Source organism: Hipposideros armiger, unplaced genomic scaffold (assembly GCF_001890085.2).
Source record: "Hipposideros armiger isolate ML-2016 unplaced genomic scaffold, ASM189008v1 scaffold_422, whole genome shotgun sequence".
In the NCBI taxonomy this organism is placed as follows: domain Eukaryota; kingdom Metazoa; phylum Chordata; class Mammalia; order Chiroptera; family Hipposideridae; genus Hipposideros; species Hipposideros armiger.
Genome location: NW_017731772.1, coordinates 620,085 through 636,385, shown reverse-complemented (window position 1 = coordinate 636,385; position 16,301 = coordinate 620,085). Strand labels below are relative to the sequence as shown.

General features: G+C 38.9%; 1 protein-coding gene across 1 annotated transcript in view; it reads right to left on the bottom strand.

Moving 5' to 3' along the window:
* FREM1 (FRAS1 related extracellular matrix 1) overlaps positions 1-16,301 on the bottom strand; it is a 169,140-nt gene that overhangs the window by 95,550 nt on the left and 57,289 nt on the right. The window contains 4 exon segments of the mRNA XM_019664409.1: positions 1,871-2,079; positions 6,967-7,134; positions 8,520-8,610; positions 9,297-9,493. Of these exon segments, the coding sequence (XP_019519954.1) occupies positions 1,871-2,079; positions 6,967-7,134; positions 8,520-8,610; positions 9,297-9,493 (665 nt within the window).

The window sequence follows — 16,301 nt, the reverse complement described above, 5'->3', positions numbered from 1 at the left end:
GGCGATGGCATAGGCTGCAGCCCCTGTTGCAGTGGGCTGCCATAAGCTACCGTGTGTGTGGCCGGCAGCTGGTGTGAGCTGCCAAGAGCCGCCGTGAGCGGCCATCCAGAGGCCGGCAACCGACCTGCCTCACCCGGGAAGAGCGCAATGACAATACCAACATGGGCCAGTGAAGCAACGTCCTCCACAACTAGACTGAAGAACAAAAGGATAGCAGCTTATCTGTTCCCCTTCCCCAATTCCTCAACACTGTTCCCCTCCCCCAATTCCCCAATAAAATCTTTACAAAATAACAAAAAAGAATTTACATTAAAAATAATATAGTATATTGAACATACATAACATTTACATATGAAAAAATTTCAGGGCTAACAGGTATTTTACTCAGGACTAGTCGCACCTGATTGCTGGCTAGGGACTCGGGTTTGGGGGCTTTTTCAACAGTGAAGAAGACCCATCACCCAACCCCAGTATCCCTCCCATAAGCTGCCTCCTCTACTTTATTTTGTCATGCTCCCTAATATTTTCATCAAAAATAGATTGATATAACATACTACTCCTATCTTACCATGCTAAAACCCCGAAAAGAGCCAAGTGGGTCTAGGAGTACATATCCAAAAGCATGACTGCAGGACCAAACATAACTTCTTTCCAAACCAGACTCTTCCATACACTAGCTGAATGACATCAACTTCTTTGTGCCTTAGTCTCTTCACCTGTCATCTGAGAATAGAACCATCTACCTTATCAGGCTTGATTGATGTGAAGATTAAATGGAAAAAAAAACACATCATTACAAATCTCTAGAAGAACTCTTCAACTACGTGTGCTGGCAAATACTGGTACTTTAATTTCTATATCCATCATTCACTCCCTAGTAAGAATTACTTAAACAGGGCTCTCTAACATGTTGCTAAGAGCTGAGATCTCGGGGCAAAAAAAAAGAAATTTTAATGAGGATACGAGTAAGTAATGAAAAGGGGTCAAGATATTGGAGACTGTAAATAAAAACAATGTAACTAAACTTTCAGATGAAATTGATCTTTCTGTGCACAAATCCTAGTTCCTAGTTAACTTCCAAGTGTGGATGGAACTAAGCATTCGATGTCTAATACCTTCTACTATACCAAAAAGCCCAAAATTCCTATTTATAACTTGAACTTGTGAGAAATTAACCAGTAAGTCAGGCTACCTGACCATTGCTTTTCAGTATTTTGCACTATTTTACAGAGGAGGATTTTTACTAAATTTTGTAGAAAAGTTTCTTACAGAACCATGAAAGACCTCAAGGTAAAGGGAACTACTGTGGGGCCATGAGGTAGGGATTATTCTATCCTTGACTGTCATTGAGGCAAGTACCACTTCATGCCCTATCTACCCAGCCTACCCTACTTGTTTGCCTCCACAGCCCCTTCCCTGTAGACTGGAATAAAAATTTACACTTATGACATTGATCTATAGAATCCTATCCCAGAGTTTCCAGGGTTATGAAAATGGCTTTTCTTAAAGCCAAGTTCAATTACGTAGATTGACTTTATAGATGATTTCAGTCCATATTCATCTAGTTTGACTGTTACCTCTTGGGATAGGTGCAGTTTCAGCAAATTTAATATTCAAGGTAATGAATTCTTGTTGTTTAAATACCCATAAAGTCATTCCCACTGGTACAGCAAGCCAGAGGGAAAGAAAATGTCTGGAGGGGAATTAAAACTTTGTCGTTTCTAATTTTCAACTGACCCTTGAAAGTCTTAAGTGGTATATTTGCTATTTCTGAATGAACTGGACAAACTTCTTTCTCTTTCTCAGCCTCACTGTTGACCCAGATGGGAGCCAAAGCATGTAAAGAAAAACAACCAGAAAATGTTCTAACCTAACTTTTAAGGCATGGAGGTCTCCCCACGAAAATGTGATGCCTGTGCTTCGAGGAAGTCCATTCAGCTCCACCCTTCCATGCTGAGGCAGTCTCTGCAGGGAGAGGTAGATGTTGTCCAATTTGGAATCCTCATCAGAAACCAAAACGTGCTCTGTGCTGATGATGCAGTGACCACCCTCAGCCACTCTCAGAGGGTTGGTAAAAACCTAGAAAAAAGGAAGGAAACCTTTATTTTGTTTTTTTATTTTTTCTTTACTTTTATTAAATTTACTGAGTGACATTGGTTAAAATTATATAGGTTTCAGGTGTACATTTTTATGACACATCATCTATATATTGCATTGTGTGTTCACCATCCAGTCATTTCTTCCGTCCCCATGTGACGTCATCCTCTTTACCCTCTTCTTCTACCTCTCCCTGCCCCCCACTTACCCTCTGTTAACCACTGTTGTCTGTATCTATGAGTTTTTGTTTGTTTGTTAGTTGCTTTCAGTTTTATATCCCACATATGAGTGAAATCTTATGGCTCTCAACTTTTCTGTCTGACATTTCACTTAGCATGACAACTTCAATACCCATTCATGTTGTTGCAAATGGCATTATTTCATCTTTTCTTATGTCTCCCTGGCGGTCTAGTGGTTAGGGTTTGGCGCTCTCTCTTATTTTCCTTTCAATGTCTATGGGATCATAGTTATGCCTTTCCCTTCATTCCTGATAGTAGTTTGTGTCTTTTCTCTTTTTTCCTTGGTTAGCCTTGCTAGATGTTTATCAATTTAATTATTTTTTTGTAAAAAAAATATAGCTTTGGGTTTCACTGATTTTCTTTATTGTTTTTCTTTTCAATTCCATTGAATTCTGCTGTAACATATATCTTTTCCTGTGCTTGTTTTATGTTGAATTTTCACTTCTTTCTTAAATTTTCTAAGGTGGAGATATTGCTTTGATTTCAATTGCATACATTTACTTGTATGTATACACACATACCCAAACATATATAGTATGATTTTAATTGTTCCCCCAAGTATGCATTTAATACTGTAAATTTCTCTTTAAGTACTGGGGGTGCAGGTAACTCTTTGAGATAGTGGTTTTATTTTCTTCAGATATACTTCAGAAGGAAACATTTAAAGTCTTGTTCCATGAGGTGTCCCTGAAGAAAGAGCTCATTAAATTAACAGAAAAATTCTAGTACTATCTTCACATGTTAATTAATTTTTCAAGAATGTGGTAAACAGGACAAGTTCATAAGTGGAACATCTAGGCTAGAAAATATTTTTTAATACTTATTTCCTAGTTTAAGCACTGATGTATACAAAGAAGCAAGGCAGATCCATAAACCTGAAGTATCTAAATTTCATTTATTCCAAACCCTGCATAGTAAGAGCAATCAAATTGATCATCATCAGTGGTGCTAAATTGAGAAAATGACATTCATCATCATGGTCACATCCACCAGTGCTCAACACATATATATGCTAATCTACAAAATGAGCAAAACCTATATCAAATTCCCTGGGAGAAAAGAATCCATCTTTTTTTTCAACCTAAAATTTCTTAAAGACTTGGGAAATTGATTGGAGCTTTCCAACATCAGTTGTAGCAAGTATTTTAGAGATGGAAGTGGCACCGGGAAATCAAAGATTAGAAATTGAAGATTCCATATGAAACAGATTGATTTATGCAAACTGTTAGATTTAAATATTATAACCATAAAGATATTTTCTATAATAGAAAAACCCACTGCTCAACTGACTAATAATTTATTTGTAAGTAAAAAGAAAGTTAGAAGGGCTCGTGATGTTTTATCAACACATTGAATGCTGACAGTGTTCTACAGTCAAATAAGTCTAGAAAACTGTTACATACAATTTCTTTACCTTGGAGATTTATAACGTACATAAATACATTCAATGCTCTGAGATCCTATGGTAGGAAAATCCGTTAACTTTGTTTAACCTAGCATTTTCCCCAGTTGGTATTACTACACAGAAGCAAAGCAAGCAGATACAGTTGGGGGACCAAGTTATATGCTCTGAGGGCCCCTCACAGATGAGCTGCGCTGGGTGCCCTGTCAATGTGAGGACACAGCATTCTCCAAGGAAGAAATACTCTCCTCAGGGCAGCTGCTGCTCCCAGAATGGAGAATGCTCCCCGAAGAAAGAGTTGGTAAACAGGACAGGACAAGGTGGGTGAGGAAAGGGAAGTGAGCAAAGAGAAGTTGAAGCATCCAATCAGAGCCCTGCTCTACCCTCCTACCCACCAGGGCACAGCTGCCAGGAGGATCCAGAGATGCCCCAAGGGCAGCCCTGTGGATCATAGAAATTATGAGACCAACCACCCTGAGACAGCTGCCCTCTACTCTCTAATGAACTACGTCCACCAGCAAAGGAAAACACAAAAGCAAGAGCCTTGTCTCCCTACAACCACCCTCACCCCCATCCTTTCCCAAGTGCCTTACTCTCATTTTGCCAAACCTACATCTTCACTTCCGGTAGGAGAAAGAAATAAAGGGAGCCTTTATTTAGAGAGAAGTATTACCTTTGAAACAAGGCTCATGTCTGCAGCCTCATTTTTTCCTGAGTTACACTGATTAATGACCCAAGATGCTAACGTTCCAAGGAATACACTTTGCTATATTAGATGATTTTTAAATAATACTTGTGTATATATAAACCTATATGTGTATAGGTATATATATATTGTGTGTGTGTGTATATATATATATATATACCTATATGTGTATAGGTATACATATACAGAGAGAGAGGGGGAGAGAGAGAGACAGACAGACAGAGAGAAACTTTCAGAAAAACAAAAGAATAAGGCTCATTTGGCCCCCGTCATTAATTATTAACTTTTCAGTCCCTGCCTAAACCCAGGTTTAGGTTTCTGGGACTTTAGGTTAGCATGGTGTCAAGATTCACTAGTGGTTATCACTCAGCCCAACCATCTGCAGGTATCAGACATCTGGGAACTACTCTTGTGACTAGTTTTACTGACACTATTCATTTAATTTTATTTCTACTACTCTCAGTTATCTAAGGTACTATTTCATTTGTCTCTTACACTGTAGAAAAAAGACAGAAGCCACTATGCCATTTAAGCGGCAAGTCCTCTTAATTGTTCTATCTATCTTCAAAGGAAAGAGGTAACTGTTCACGTCATCCTTTTTGGTTTTCTCCACAGATACCTTTCTCTGGCAAGAGACTTGGACTGCTCTGAATAGAAGACTATTTCTCCATGATTGTTCTAGAAAAAGCTTGAGCTTCTTTAGATGGTGGGCTATTACAGGCCTCTATCTCGAACATAGAAAAGGATGCTCTGAATAAAATCTAATCAAATTGACAATTTTTCTAAAATATTTTCTCTACAGAGAATGTGATCTGGTTCCTGTCAGGAAAAGAGTACAAAAATATATATAGTTTAGATTATTTTGTGTGAGCTCTTTGGAGCATCTTCTACCCAAAAATTGCAAGCTCAGAGGCCTGAGAGATCAGGCCCGTGATGTAAATGGCTGTGCTGAGTTGGGTGGGGACTTTGGTCACCGGGGAGCAGGCCTTGTCCCACTGTTGCCATGGGGTATGTAGGCTCAGTGTTGCCAGAGCTTCCAAATTTTCAGTAGAAGCTAGAAGTCTAGACTTGATATGGAATCTCCTAATGTTTAAGTGTTAGTAATTCATTATTTTTAAATATTGGGGTTTTTTGGGGGTGATGGGGATGAGGGAGAAGGGGAAGGGATTAGACAGCATAAATTGGTAACTACAATATTTCCACAGGGACATGAAAGACGGTTTGGGGAATATAATTAATAATGTTGTAAAGATTTTGTAGGGTGTCAGATGGGCACATGTCTTGTTAGGGAGACCACTTCAAGGACGGTGTAGATGCCTGACCACTGCACTGTACACCTGAAGCTGAAGGTGAATAATATTGTATGCCAACTATAATTGTATATATGTGTATACATATATATGTATATATGTGTGTGTGTGTGTGTGTGTGTGTGTGTGTGTGTGTGTGTATATATATATATATATATATATATTCATATGGTCACGGGATATGGAGTACAGCATAGGGAACAGAGTCAAAGGACTTGTAACAGCTATATATGATGTCAGAGGGGCAATAGATTGGGGGAGGGGGTTATTACTTTGTGAGGGGTGAAATGTCTATTACATTGTTTTGTACACCTGAAACTAATAATAAAAAAATAATACTAAAAATATTGTTTTCTGCTATTGTTTTTTTACCCAATCCCAGTTCCGTGCTTTAGGTAAGCCTCTTGGTCCCTCAGGGTAAGACCTTAGCTTTGGTCAGGTGTAGAGATGATGACGACCAAGTGAACATCACTGCTTTCCTGGGTATATTCCAGGTAGCTAGCTACCTGGGAAGGTGAACTTAGGAATGAGATATGTGTAGGTTTTAGTCCACTAAGGTTCCTAATGAATGGGTAATCCTACTTTGTCTTTTCACTTTTTAGGGGGAAAAGGAGCCCAGGCATAGCCACACGAATAAAGTCTAGCATTCTGGTGGAGAGGAGGCAGGGTATGGAACAAACTCTCAGTATAAACCCCGGCCTCTCAGATGAGATACACAAGATGGCATCGCCTTTGTAGTTCAGTGCTCATGAAAGAGCCCCACACTTTAAAGCTTATATAAACATTGGGGAGTAGTGGGATAGAACGGAAGGTTCCATCTTAATTCACTTTGGAAAATTAAAAGCTTCTTTAGATTACACAGTGGCATAGGTGGCCTGTGGTGAGAGCAAATAAACTCCTCTGCTTGCAAAGAGACCCATAATTTAATCCCCTTCCCCGGATCAGCATGTGAAACACAGCGAAAAGCAAAGAGATTTTGATAAAGCTTTGAAAACAATGCCAAATTCAGCAACTGGGAAATCTCACCTTTAAATAGAGTCCCGTGGGAGGTGAAGGACTCCCCTACCATGCTTTTGTTTTCTATACTGTAACTAGAAAACAAAAGGCTATTTAAAATAGCCTAAAGAAAAGCCAGCATTTCCAATGCGTCTTCAAGTCCTTCGTTGCTCTCCTTAGGTCCTCCCTCCTTTTCATCCTTCATCCCGTACATACCTCAGGCACTTGGTTGTCCACTGGAAGAACTGTGATGTTAAAGCAGACCCCGTGCAAAGTACCACCATGCTGATTACTGATGGAAAACGTGAACTGGACGTGCTGTAGGTGGGGGCCTATGTCATGCATAGGGGGCATGTAGGCCACTTTCATATAGTTCACAGCATCCTGAAAAGCAAACCACGAGTGAGATAGGGGTGCCAATTTTCAAGGATCAGTGTTCGGCGATCTAAGTCTAAGAGAACCATCATGTTAAACGATATCAAACTTTGTAAATGCCACCATCATCAATTTGAAGATTCAAAAAAGGTCTATTTTTATATGGCACCTTTTCTAAAAATCAGGAGGGAAAATGACAAAGAAATCAAGTCAATACAATATATCAGGTGCTTGAAGCCAGCCAGCTCTGTAAGACAGGAGACTGGAATTTTAACCCAGCTCCGCCATACGCAGAGCTCATGTGTCAGCTCTACTACTTTAAGTAGCTGTGTGATATTAGTCAGTCTACTTTACCAGCTAGGCCTCTTCTTCCTTATCTGTAAAATAAATAAAATGATAGTACTTACCAGATGGGGTAGACATACTCATTTACAACTTCCCACTACAGTAACATTAGGCATAACTAAGCCCCAAACCACAGAGGGGGCTATTATCTAAGCACTTGTCGCCGTTATTGTGGCGCCTGTGAGGATCTAGAGAGTAGGTTCCACAGGAGTAGGGAGAGGACTGATAAGAATTTTGGAAGGCAGAAGATGTGATGGGTTGAATTGTGTCCCCCTAAAAAAAGCTATGTTGAAGTCCTAAGCCCCAGTACCTCAGAATGTGACCTTATGTGGGAATAAGGTTGTGGCAGATGTTAATTAAGTTAATTAACATAATTAGTTAAGTTAAGGTGACGTCACAGTGAAGAAGAGTGGGCCTTTAATCTAATCTAGTGGTAACCTTATAATAAGAGAAGAGAGACAAACAGGAAGAAGGTGGCGATGGGATGACAGAGGCAGAGGTCGGAGCAATACACCTACAAGCCAAGGAATGTCAGAGATCGTCGTCGGCAAACCCCCAGAAGCTGGGAAGAGGCAATGAAGGGCTCCCCGGCATGGTTTCAGAAACAGTGTGGCCCTGCCAACACCTTGCTTTCAGACTTCCAGGCTTCAGGACTGTAACAATAAATCTCAGTTGTTTTAAGCCACTCAAGTTTGTGGCACTTTGCTATGGCAGCTCTAGCACACTAATATGATAGGATATTAGAAAAACTGAATTTGGTGGACTGAAAACATAGGCACCAGGTCCCTCGATCACAGCCCTGCTGCTAGCAGAACAGTGCAAAAGTCTGTTGAATTACAACAAGGTTTTGAAATCATACCCAGGTTGATCAAACATTGTCAAATAGATGTCACATGTTAATACAAACTGTACAAGCAGAAAGTAAATAGACATCAAGCTCCTGTAACAGATGTCAAAGGTCAACATCTTTAAGTGCAATGCTAGGAGAACCAGGACTTCTCAGAAGACACTGCCATCATATTCTTCAACGTTTTAGCATAGCATCCTACCTGAGTGAATGACTTCAGGCCCAGGGCTGAAGGATTTTTGGTTAGCTTTGGTATGCTGTCCACCATGAATAATTTCCCAGCATCCAAATGTCTAAAGAGAAATATAAGAGAACACTTTCACTCATTTTCTAGGTAACAAAAAAAATTAAGTAGAATAGCCAAAACCAATTAAAAAAAAAAAAAGCTAAGACAGTTCATTGTGGGGAAAAAAATCAAATATTCCACCTTCATATTCTCTCTTTATATTGGGGGTTTCTCGCCATAAGTCCAATCTCATCAATGCTATTCTCATCATTAATGCAAAAAGTATGTACAATATTTTTGGCTTTGCCATCATGAAAGAGAAACCCTATTCTCATCCTAAAAATGTTTCCTCACTATCACATAACCGATACGAGCCTAAGGTATATTCATGCCACTTTTCTGAATTGGAATCATAGAATATGACCATTCTGTGGCCTGCAATACCTTAAATTAATGTTATAATGACTCAATAAATTTTACTAAAAAGAAGAAAAAAGTGTTGTTTTTTTAGGAAGGGGATTAAAGACTGCTTTCAGCTTACCTAAGCTGAAGACACTATAAGATACAGATCACTTACCAATTAATACCGGCTATGAAGGCAGATATAAGTTTGAGATTAGAGTAAATGCTGACTTGAATGTAAGTTCATGTCTGACAAACAAAGCAACTGAACCATAGTGACACTTTCGACTCTGCAGTCCTATCACACAACCCTTCACTAACAGCCCAGGTGAGGACTTGTCATACAGATACCTGTGGCGGAAGGAGAAAAATGGAGGAGTTGTTATTGTGTACAGCAGCTCCCTGTCATACGATTCTGTATCTATAAAATGTAGATGTTTCTTAGTTATGTAGGCCACCTCAGTTTCCTTGACAACCAAATTCCGAGAAACTCCCGGTGCCTCTTTTGGAAGCTGGTCATCCACTGGTGTGATATGGATTGTTACCACCTGGAAAGAAATTATCTGTACCATTAACTTGAAATACCAAAAAGACACCAAAGCAAACATCCCACAATCACCTAGTCTTAGTGATTTTTGATTTTCAAAAACTGTCAATTATATTTCCATTGAAATGACTCAGGAGCTATTAAGAATATGAGCCAAAAATGGAACATTCTCCACCCATTTTTATGTTATAAGAATGTAATTATCACAATTGTAATTAATTTGGCCATAAGCGCTATAGAATTGGTATTTCTACATCTCCCTTCCACCAACAACCTGTGCTTTCCTACCCCCCTCTACTCATTGATTCTAGAAACCTTGACATTACTTTTGGTTCCCCCTTTCTCCACCCACATACGTATAACACACCTCCCAGAGTTTCTATTGGACTGTTGGAAATATCATGATGCATTTTTGCAATGAAAAACATAGGAAAAATACGTCATAACTTTTCCAACAACCCAATACTTATAAAATTCCTGTACAGTGACCACACCCCACTCCCACCCCAGCTGTCATGCCTACTATTCACTGGCCCAGCTCCAGTTCTCATAACTTCTTCCTTACAGCTATTGCAACAGCTTTCTGTTAGCCCTGACTCCAATGGCTAATCTAGACTTACCTACCTCTAATATTATCTTTTTTAAAAATGCAAATCTTTAAAAAAAAATGCAAATCAAATCAGGTTATTCACCTCCTCAAAAATCTTAAACAACCACTCAGAAGGGATAGAATTATTCAAACTTACCATGATATCTAAGACTCTCTACAGTTTGTTTTTATTTTTATAGTGACTTTTTTGCCAATATGATGGGTATTTTATTTTTTACATATTTATTGTGTATATATGAGATATATATAACCCTCCATAGTTTAGACGGTCTATTTTTCAATTTTATCTTTTACTCCTTTCAATGTTAACACAACACTCTAGTTGCACACGAAAGACTAGATCCTCAAACATGTCTCTATGCTTTGGATCATGTTGTTTCTTCAATCTGGAATGCTTTTCCCCTGCTTTCTCCTGAGTTCTTATAATTGAAAGTTCTTCCTGAAACGTTCCCCAATTTCTCAGTTGGAATTAATTGCTCCTGAATTTTGCTTTTCCCTCAAAAAACATTATTTGATTGTCCTGTATTATTAGTACTTTCTATGTCAGTCTCTCCCAGACTGAAAGTTCCATAGAGGAGGCTCATAGTATAATACAAACCATAAGGAATTTGGTAGTGGACAGTTAAACTCCTCAGTATATCACCTAGTAGCTATTGATCTTGAACAAGTCACTCAACTTCTTTAAATATCAGTTTCCTTGTATGTAAGTTAAGCATAACACTGACAACCTCACAGAGTGGTTATGACGGCCAAGTATCACTGTGTAGATAAAATATCTGGGACATAGTAGGTGCTCAGTAAAAATGTTCATCTCATCTCTGTAGCTCTAACAACATCTGGCAGGGTATTCTGTAGGTAGAAGCACCTCGTCAGTGTTTGCTAACTAAATGAGTCAACATGCCCTTGTAATTTTAAGAATTTTTAAAACCATACTCACAGGTTTGGATGCTGCTAGAGGGCAAGAAGGATTTACCAAACAGCTTTTATCATCACATTTTCTTACAATAATCCACAAGTGGTATGAGAAAGCAATTATCTGCTGTCCCTTGAAATGGTACATTTGCTTGGTATTGTGAGTATTCTTTCCCTGGTTTTGATTTATTTTAACACATTTAATATTTTAATAAATTTATTTAAATTTATTTTAATAAGTGTAATATTATCACTGAAGCACAGATCGGCAGTGCCAATTTTGTCTACAATAATGGTGTTCCCAATACCCAATTTGAAAATGGAGAGAATTCCTTTTTAAGGTGACATACAAAGCGAAAACTAAAACATGATTAAGCTTTTACTATGGGACATCAGCTTGGCCACCTACAAGCTGTGCTCCCTGGGGCAAATCATCGAACCCCTTTGGGATCAGTTTTTCCCTCTGTCCATTGGGAGTAATAACAATGGCTATCATAGTGAAGTGTTGTCAGGATCCAATGACATGGCTGGTAGTACAGAGAGTACTTGGTAGGAGGTGTTCAATAAATTAATTCCCTGTCTCCATCCTTCATTACTTTTACAAAAGTGTACAGCGTATTTACTATTCCATTATGAAGGATTGCAATAATTAAACACCAAAACCGGTCATCAAAATAAAGGAACACAATGACAATCATTTTTCTAGCCTCCCGGAGTCTGTGTCACTTTTTTTTTTTTTTCAATTATAGTTTTCCGCTAATCTACAAAGTTCAGAAATTCTCTATGGGACCCTCCCAGCCATAGTGTGGATCAGTGAGGCTCCACTTAATTGAAAAACTGGATTTAATAACGAAACAATAGTCATTGTGCCTTCAGAGAGACCATTTTCCATGCTAATTTATTCTCCAATGTATTCTTTGTATAAAAAGAATGTACAAGCATGCCTTTTTATACCCCTGTAGTAATTCTTGGTGGGCACATTTTTCAACATGCTTTATGATCCCCTAAGTTGATGTGTCTTTACATATTTATTCATGTTTAAACAATTACTGTGTTTGTGTGTGTCGGTGGATGAGAAAAACCTTATTTGAAGAAACTCCACAGAGAAATAAAGTGTGCTCATTTTACTGAAATTTGGTTATAAAAAGACATTATTAAATACCCATTCCCAGAGAGTGGAAAACTAGTGCCCAGACCAATCACTGGGCCCTTGCTTGCTGGCTTCCCCTACGTGCCGATCTCCTTACAGTCACAAGCACCCACAATACAGACTTGTAGGGAATCAGACTTTAAAGGGAGAAATCAGTATACAAAATGACGCAGCCTAACCTTGACTCTCAGAATCGTGTTCATTAGATATTTTTCTTGTAGACCTGGGTTCTTGATCCTTTCTCTGCCCGGAGCTTTGATTCCTGCCTGATTCTTTATCTTACATCTTCTTTTGACATTACCCAGTGCTGTTTCTCAGCCCAGGAACTGCTTCCAGTGCCAGTTGTGTCCATCCTGCTTTCTGGCCTCGCTTCTGATAAATGTCCACGCGCTGGGTGCCTGTTCTCTCATCCTGTCGTGTTTTATTGCTTCCTTCCAGGTCACTTCCAGATGTGGGACACCTGCTTCCTTTCTGATTGTTTTAGTCCTTTCTCCTTCTTTCTTCTATCCTTATTTTGCACACCTCATCTTACTTCTAATGCTACTCTTTCTGTTGGTTTAAGACCTCCTAAGGCAGCGGTTCTCAACCTTCCTAACGCTGCGACCCCTTAATACCGTTCCTCATGTTGTGGTGACCCCCAACCATAAAATCATTTTCGTTGCTACTCTATACCTGTAATTTTGCTACTGTTATGAATTGTAATGTAAATATCTGATATGCAGGATGTATTTTCATTGTTACAAATTGAACATAATTAAAGCACAGTGATTACGCACAAAAACAATATGTAATTATATATTGTGAAATTTCTAATTACAAAAATAAATTAAATTTTGTCTTGAAGCCAGGTACTCATATGTGGGCGTATCTGCATGTGGGCAGACCCACCTGGAGATGGATAGAGGAGCGGTGTCTCGGTTCCTAAGACCACCGAAAATATGTTTTCCCATGGTCTTAGGCGACCCCTGTGAAAGGGTCATTCAACCCCCAAAGGGGTAGCGACCCACAGGTTGAGAACCGCTGTCCTAAGGCTTAAGTTCCATAAAGCCCTCTACTGAGAGAAATAAAAAAAGAATCATTTTTCAAAAGCAAATTGAGGGGATGAGGCTCTATTTGATGACAGTAATGGCAGTTAATATAAAAAGAGGGAGGGAGTTTCTTGCTGACATGTAGCCACCTTGTTGACGTGCAGGTAGATCTTTCAGAAGGAATATTCAGTTGGGAAGGATGAGAGGCGGTAAAGGGCATCCCTGTTTATATAATTTCCTTCGAGCTTTAATTATATTCTTTCTTACCTGAGGGTGTGTTTGGTTTCAGCCTCCACCAAAGTAAGTGTTCTAATAGTATGGCCTAAACAACCCTGTGCCTTAGTTTAACTTCATCTTTAATGACAGTGGAGCCTTCTGATCACAAAAGCTCCCATCAAGTAATCCTCTTGCCTGGACTTTTAGTTGAACAACTGAAAGTTACAGATTTTGTTAACTATTTTAACAACAAGTATCATGGCACTTGCCCAAATTGAAGATGTTATCATCAGAAAACTATATCATCATTTACATCCTTTAAAAATTGAACTTTCAATGAAGTTATCAGGGTTCTACAACACAAAAATGTTTACAGCACACACACACAAAATACGTGTTTTGTTCTATATTTTAATATATTTTTTTCAATTAAAGTTGAAATACAGTGTATTAGTTTTAAGTGTAATACATAGTGATCAGACATTTGTATAACTCATGAGGTGATCACCTCGATAAACCTGGTACCCATCTGATACCATACAGAGTTATTACAATATTATTGACTATAAACCTTGTGCTATACTTTACATCCCTATGACTATTTTATAAGTACCAATTTGTACTTTTTCACCCTTCACCTTTTTCACCCAGCCCACCACACCCCTCCAATCTGGTAACCCTCAAAATGTTCTCTGTATCTATGAGTTTGTTTGTTTTGTTTGTTCATTTATCTTGTCCTTTAGATTTCACATATAAGTGAAACCATATGGCATCTGCTTTCTCTGACTTATTCCATTCAGCATAATACCCTCTAGGTCCATCCATGTTGTTACAGATGGCTATATTTCATTCTTTTTGATGGCTGAGTAATATTCCATTGTATATATGTACCACCTCTTCTTCACCCAATCATCCACTGATGGACAGTCAGGTTGCCTTCATATATTGGCTATTGTAAATAATGCTATGAACATATGGATGCACATGTCTCCTCAAAGTAGCATTTTGAGTTTCTTCCAATAAATACCCAGAAGTGGATTACTGGGTCCTTCTTTGTCTCTTGTTATATAGCCTTTGTCTTAAAGTCTATTTTGTCTGGAATAACTATTGCTGCCACAGCTTTTTTTTATTTTTCCATTTTAATAAAATATCTTTTCTTTTTCCACCCCTTTACTTTCAGTCTGCATGTGTCTTTTGATCTTAAGTGAGCCTCCTATAGTCAGCATATGTAAAGGTCTTGTTTTCTTATCCATTTATCTATGCTATCTTTTTTTTTTTTAAGATTTTTATTGGGGAATTGGGGGGATGGGAACAGTGCTGGGGGATTGGGAAAGGGGAACAGACAAGTTGCTGTCGTTTTGTTCTTCAATCTAGTTGTGGAGGACGTTGCTTCACTGGCCCAAGTTGGCACCATCATTGCGCTCTTCCCTGGAGAGGCAGATCAGTCGCCAGCTTCTGGACGGCTCTATGCTATCTTTTGATTGAAGTATTTACTCTATTTACTTTTAATTAATTAAATTTAATTAATTGCTGATAGATATGCAATTATTACCATTTTATTATTCATAATTTTTCTTCTTCTTCTTAAAGAATTCGCTTTAACATTTCTTATAATACTGGTTTGGGGTTACCTCCTTTGCATTTTCTTTCTTGTCTGGGAAGCTTTTTTTCTTTTAAGTCTAGTATCCATCTGACACCATACAGTTTTTTTTGTTCTTGTTTTTTAAAATTTTATTGGGGAATTGGGGGAGGGGAACAGCGTTGGGGAATCGGGGAAGAAGAACAGACAAGTTGCTGTCCTTTTATTCTTCAGTCTAGTTGTTGAGAACGTTGCTTCACTGGCCCATGTTTGTATTATCATTGCGCTCTTCCCAGCTGAGGTAGATCGGTCGTCAGCCATTGGACGGTCGCTCAAGGCGGCTCACAAAGGTTCACACCTGCTGCCAGCCAGGCCCCCTGCAGCCTACGCTGTCGCGGGCAACTCACAGCAGCCCAGCTCCAGGTCGAGCTGTTGTTCACCATCTTAGCTGTAGAGGGCGCAGTGTCACTGGCCCTCATGTCAGATCCAAACCGTGGCCCTGCTGCTCAGAGCTGGCTTCCCAAGCCAACTCTTAACCAACGCGCCACTCAGCTACCCTCTGGGAAGCTCTTTATCTGTCCTTCAATCCTAAATGATAGCTTTGCTGGGTAGAGTAATCTTGGTTGTAGATCCTGTCTTTTCATCACTTCAAATTTTTCGTGCCTATCCCTTCTGGCCTGCAAATGTTCTGTTGAAAAATCAGCTGACAGTCTTATGGGGGCTCCCTGATAGGTAACTATACTGCTTTTCTCTTGCTGCTTTTAAGATTCTCTTTGCCTTAAAGCTTTAACATTTTAAATATAATGTGTCTTGGTGTGGGTTTCTTTGGGTTCATCTTTCTGGGACTCTCTACACATCCTGGACTTGTATGTCTATTTCCTTCACCAGGCTAGGGAAGTTTTCTATCATTATTTTTCAAATAGGTTTTTAATTCCTTGCTCTCTCTCTTTTCTTTCTCGTGTCCCTATGATGCAAATGTTGGTATGCTTGATATTGTCCAAAAGGCCCCTTAAATTGTCCTCATTTTTTTATATTCCTTTTTCTTTTGCTGTTCTATTTGGGTGTTTTCTGGTACCTTATCTTCTAAATAGCTGATTCGATCCTCTGCTACATCTAATCTACTGTTGATTTCCTCTGATGTATTCTTCATTTCAGTTATTGTATTCTTTATTTCTGACTGGTTCTGTTTTATGTTTTCTATCTCCATTTTTATGTTTCCTATCTCTTTGCTGAAGTTCTCACTGAGATCATTGAGCATCCTTACATCCAGTGTTTTAAACTCTGCATCTTGTAGATTGCTTGTCTCCATTTTGT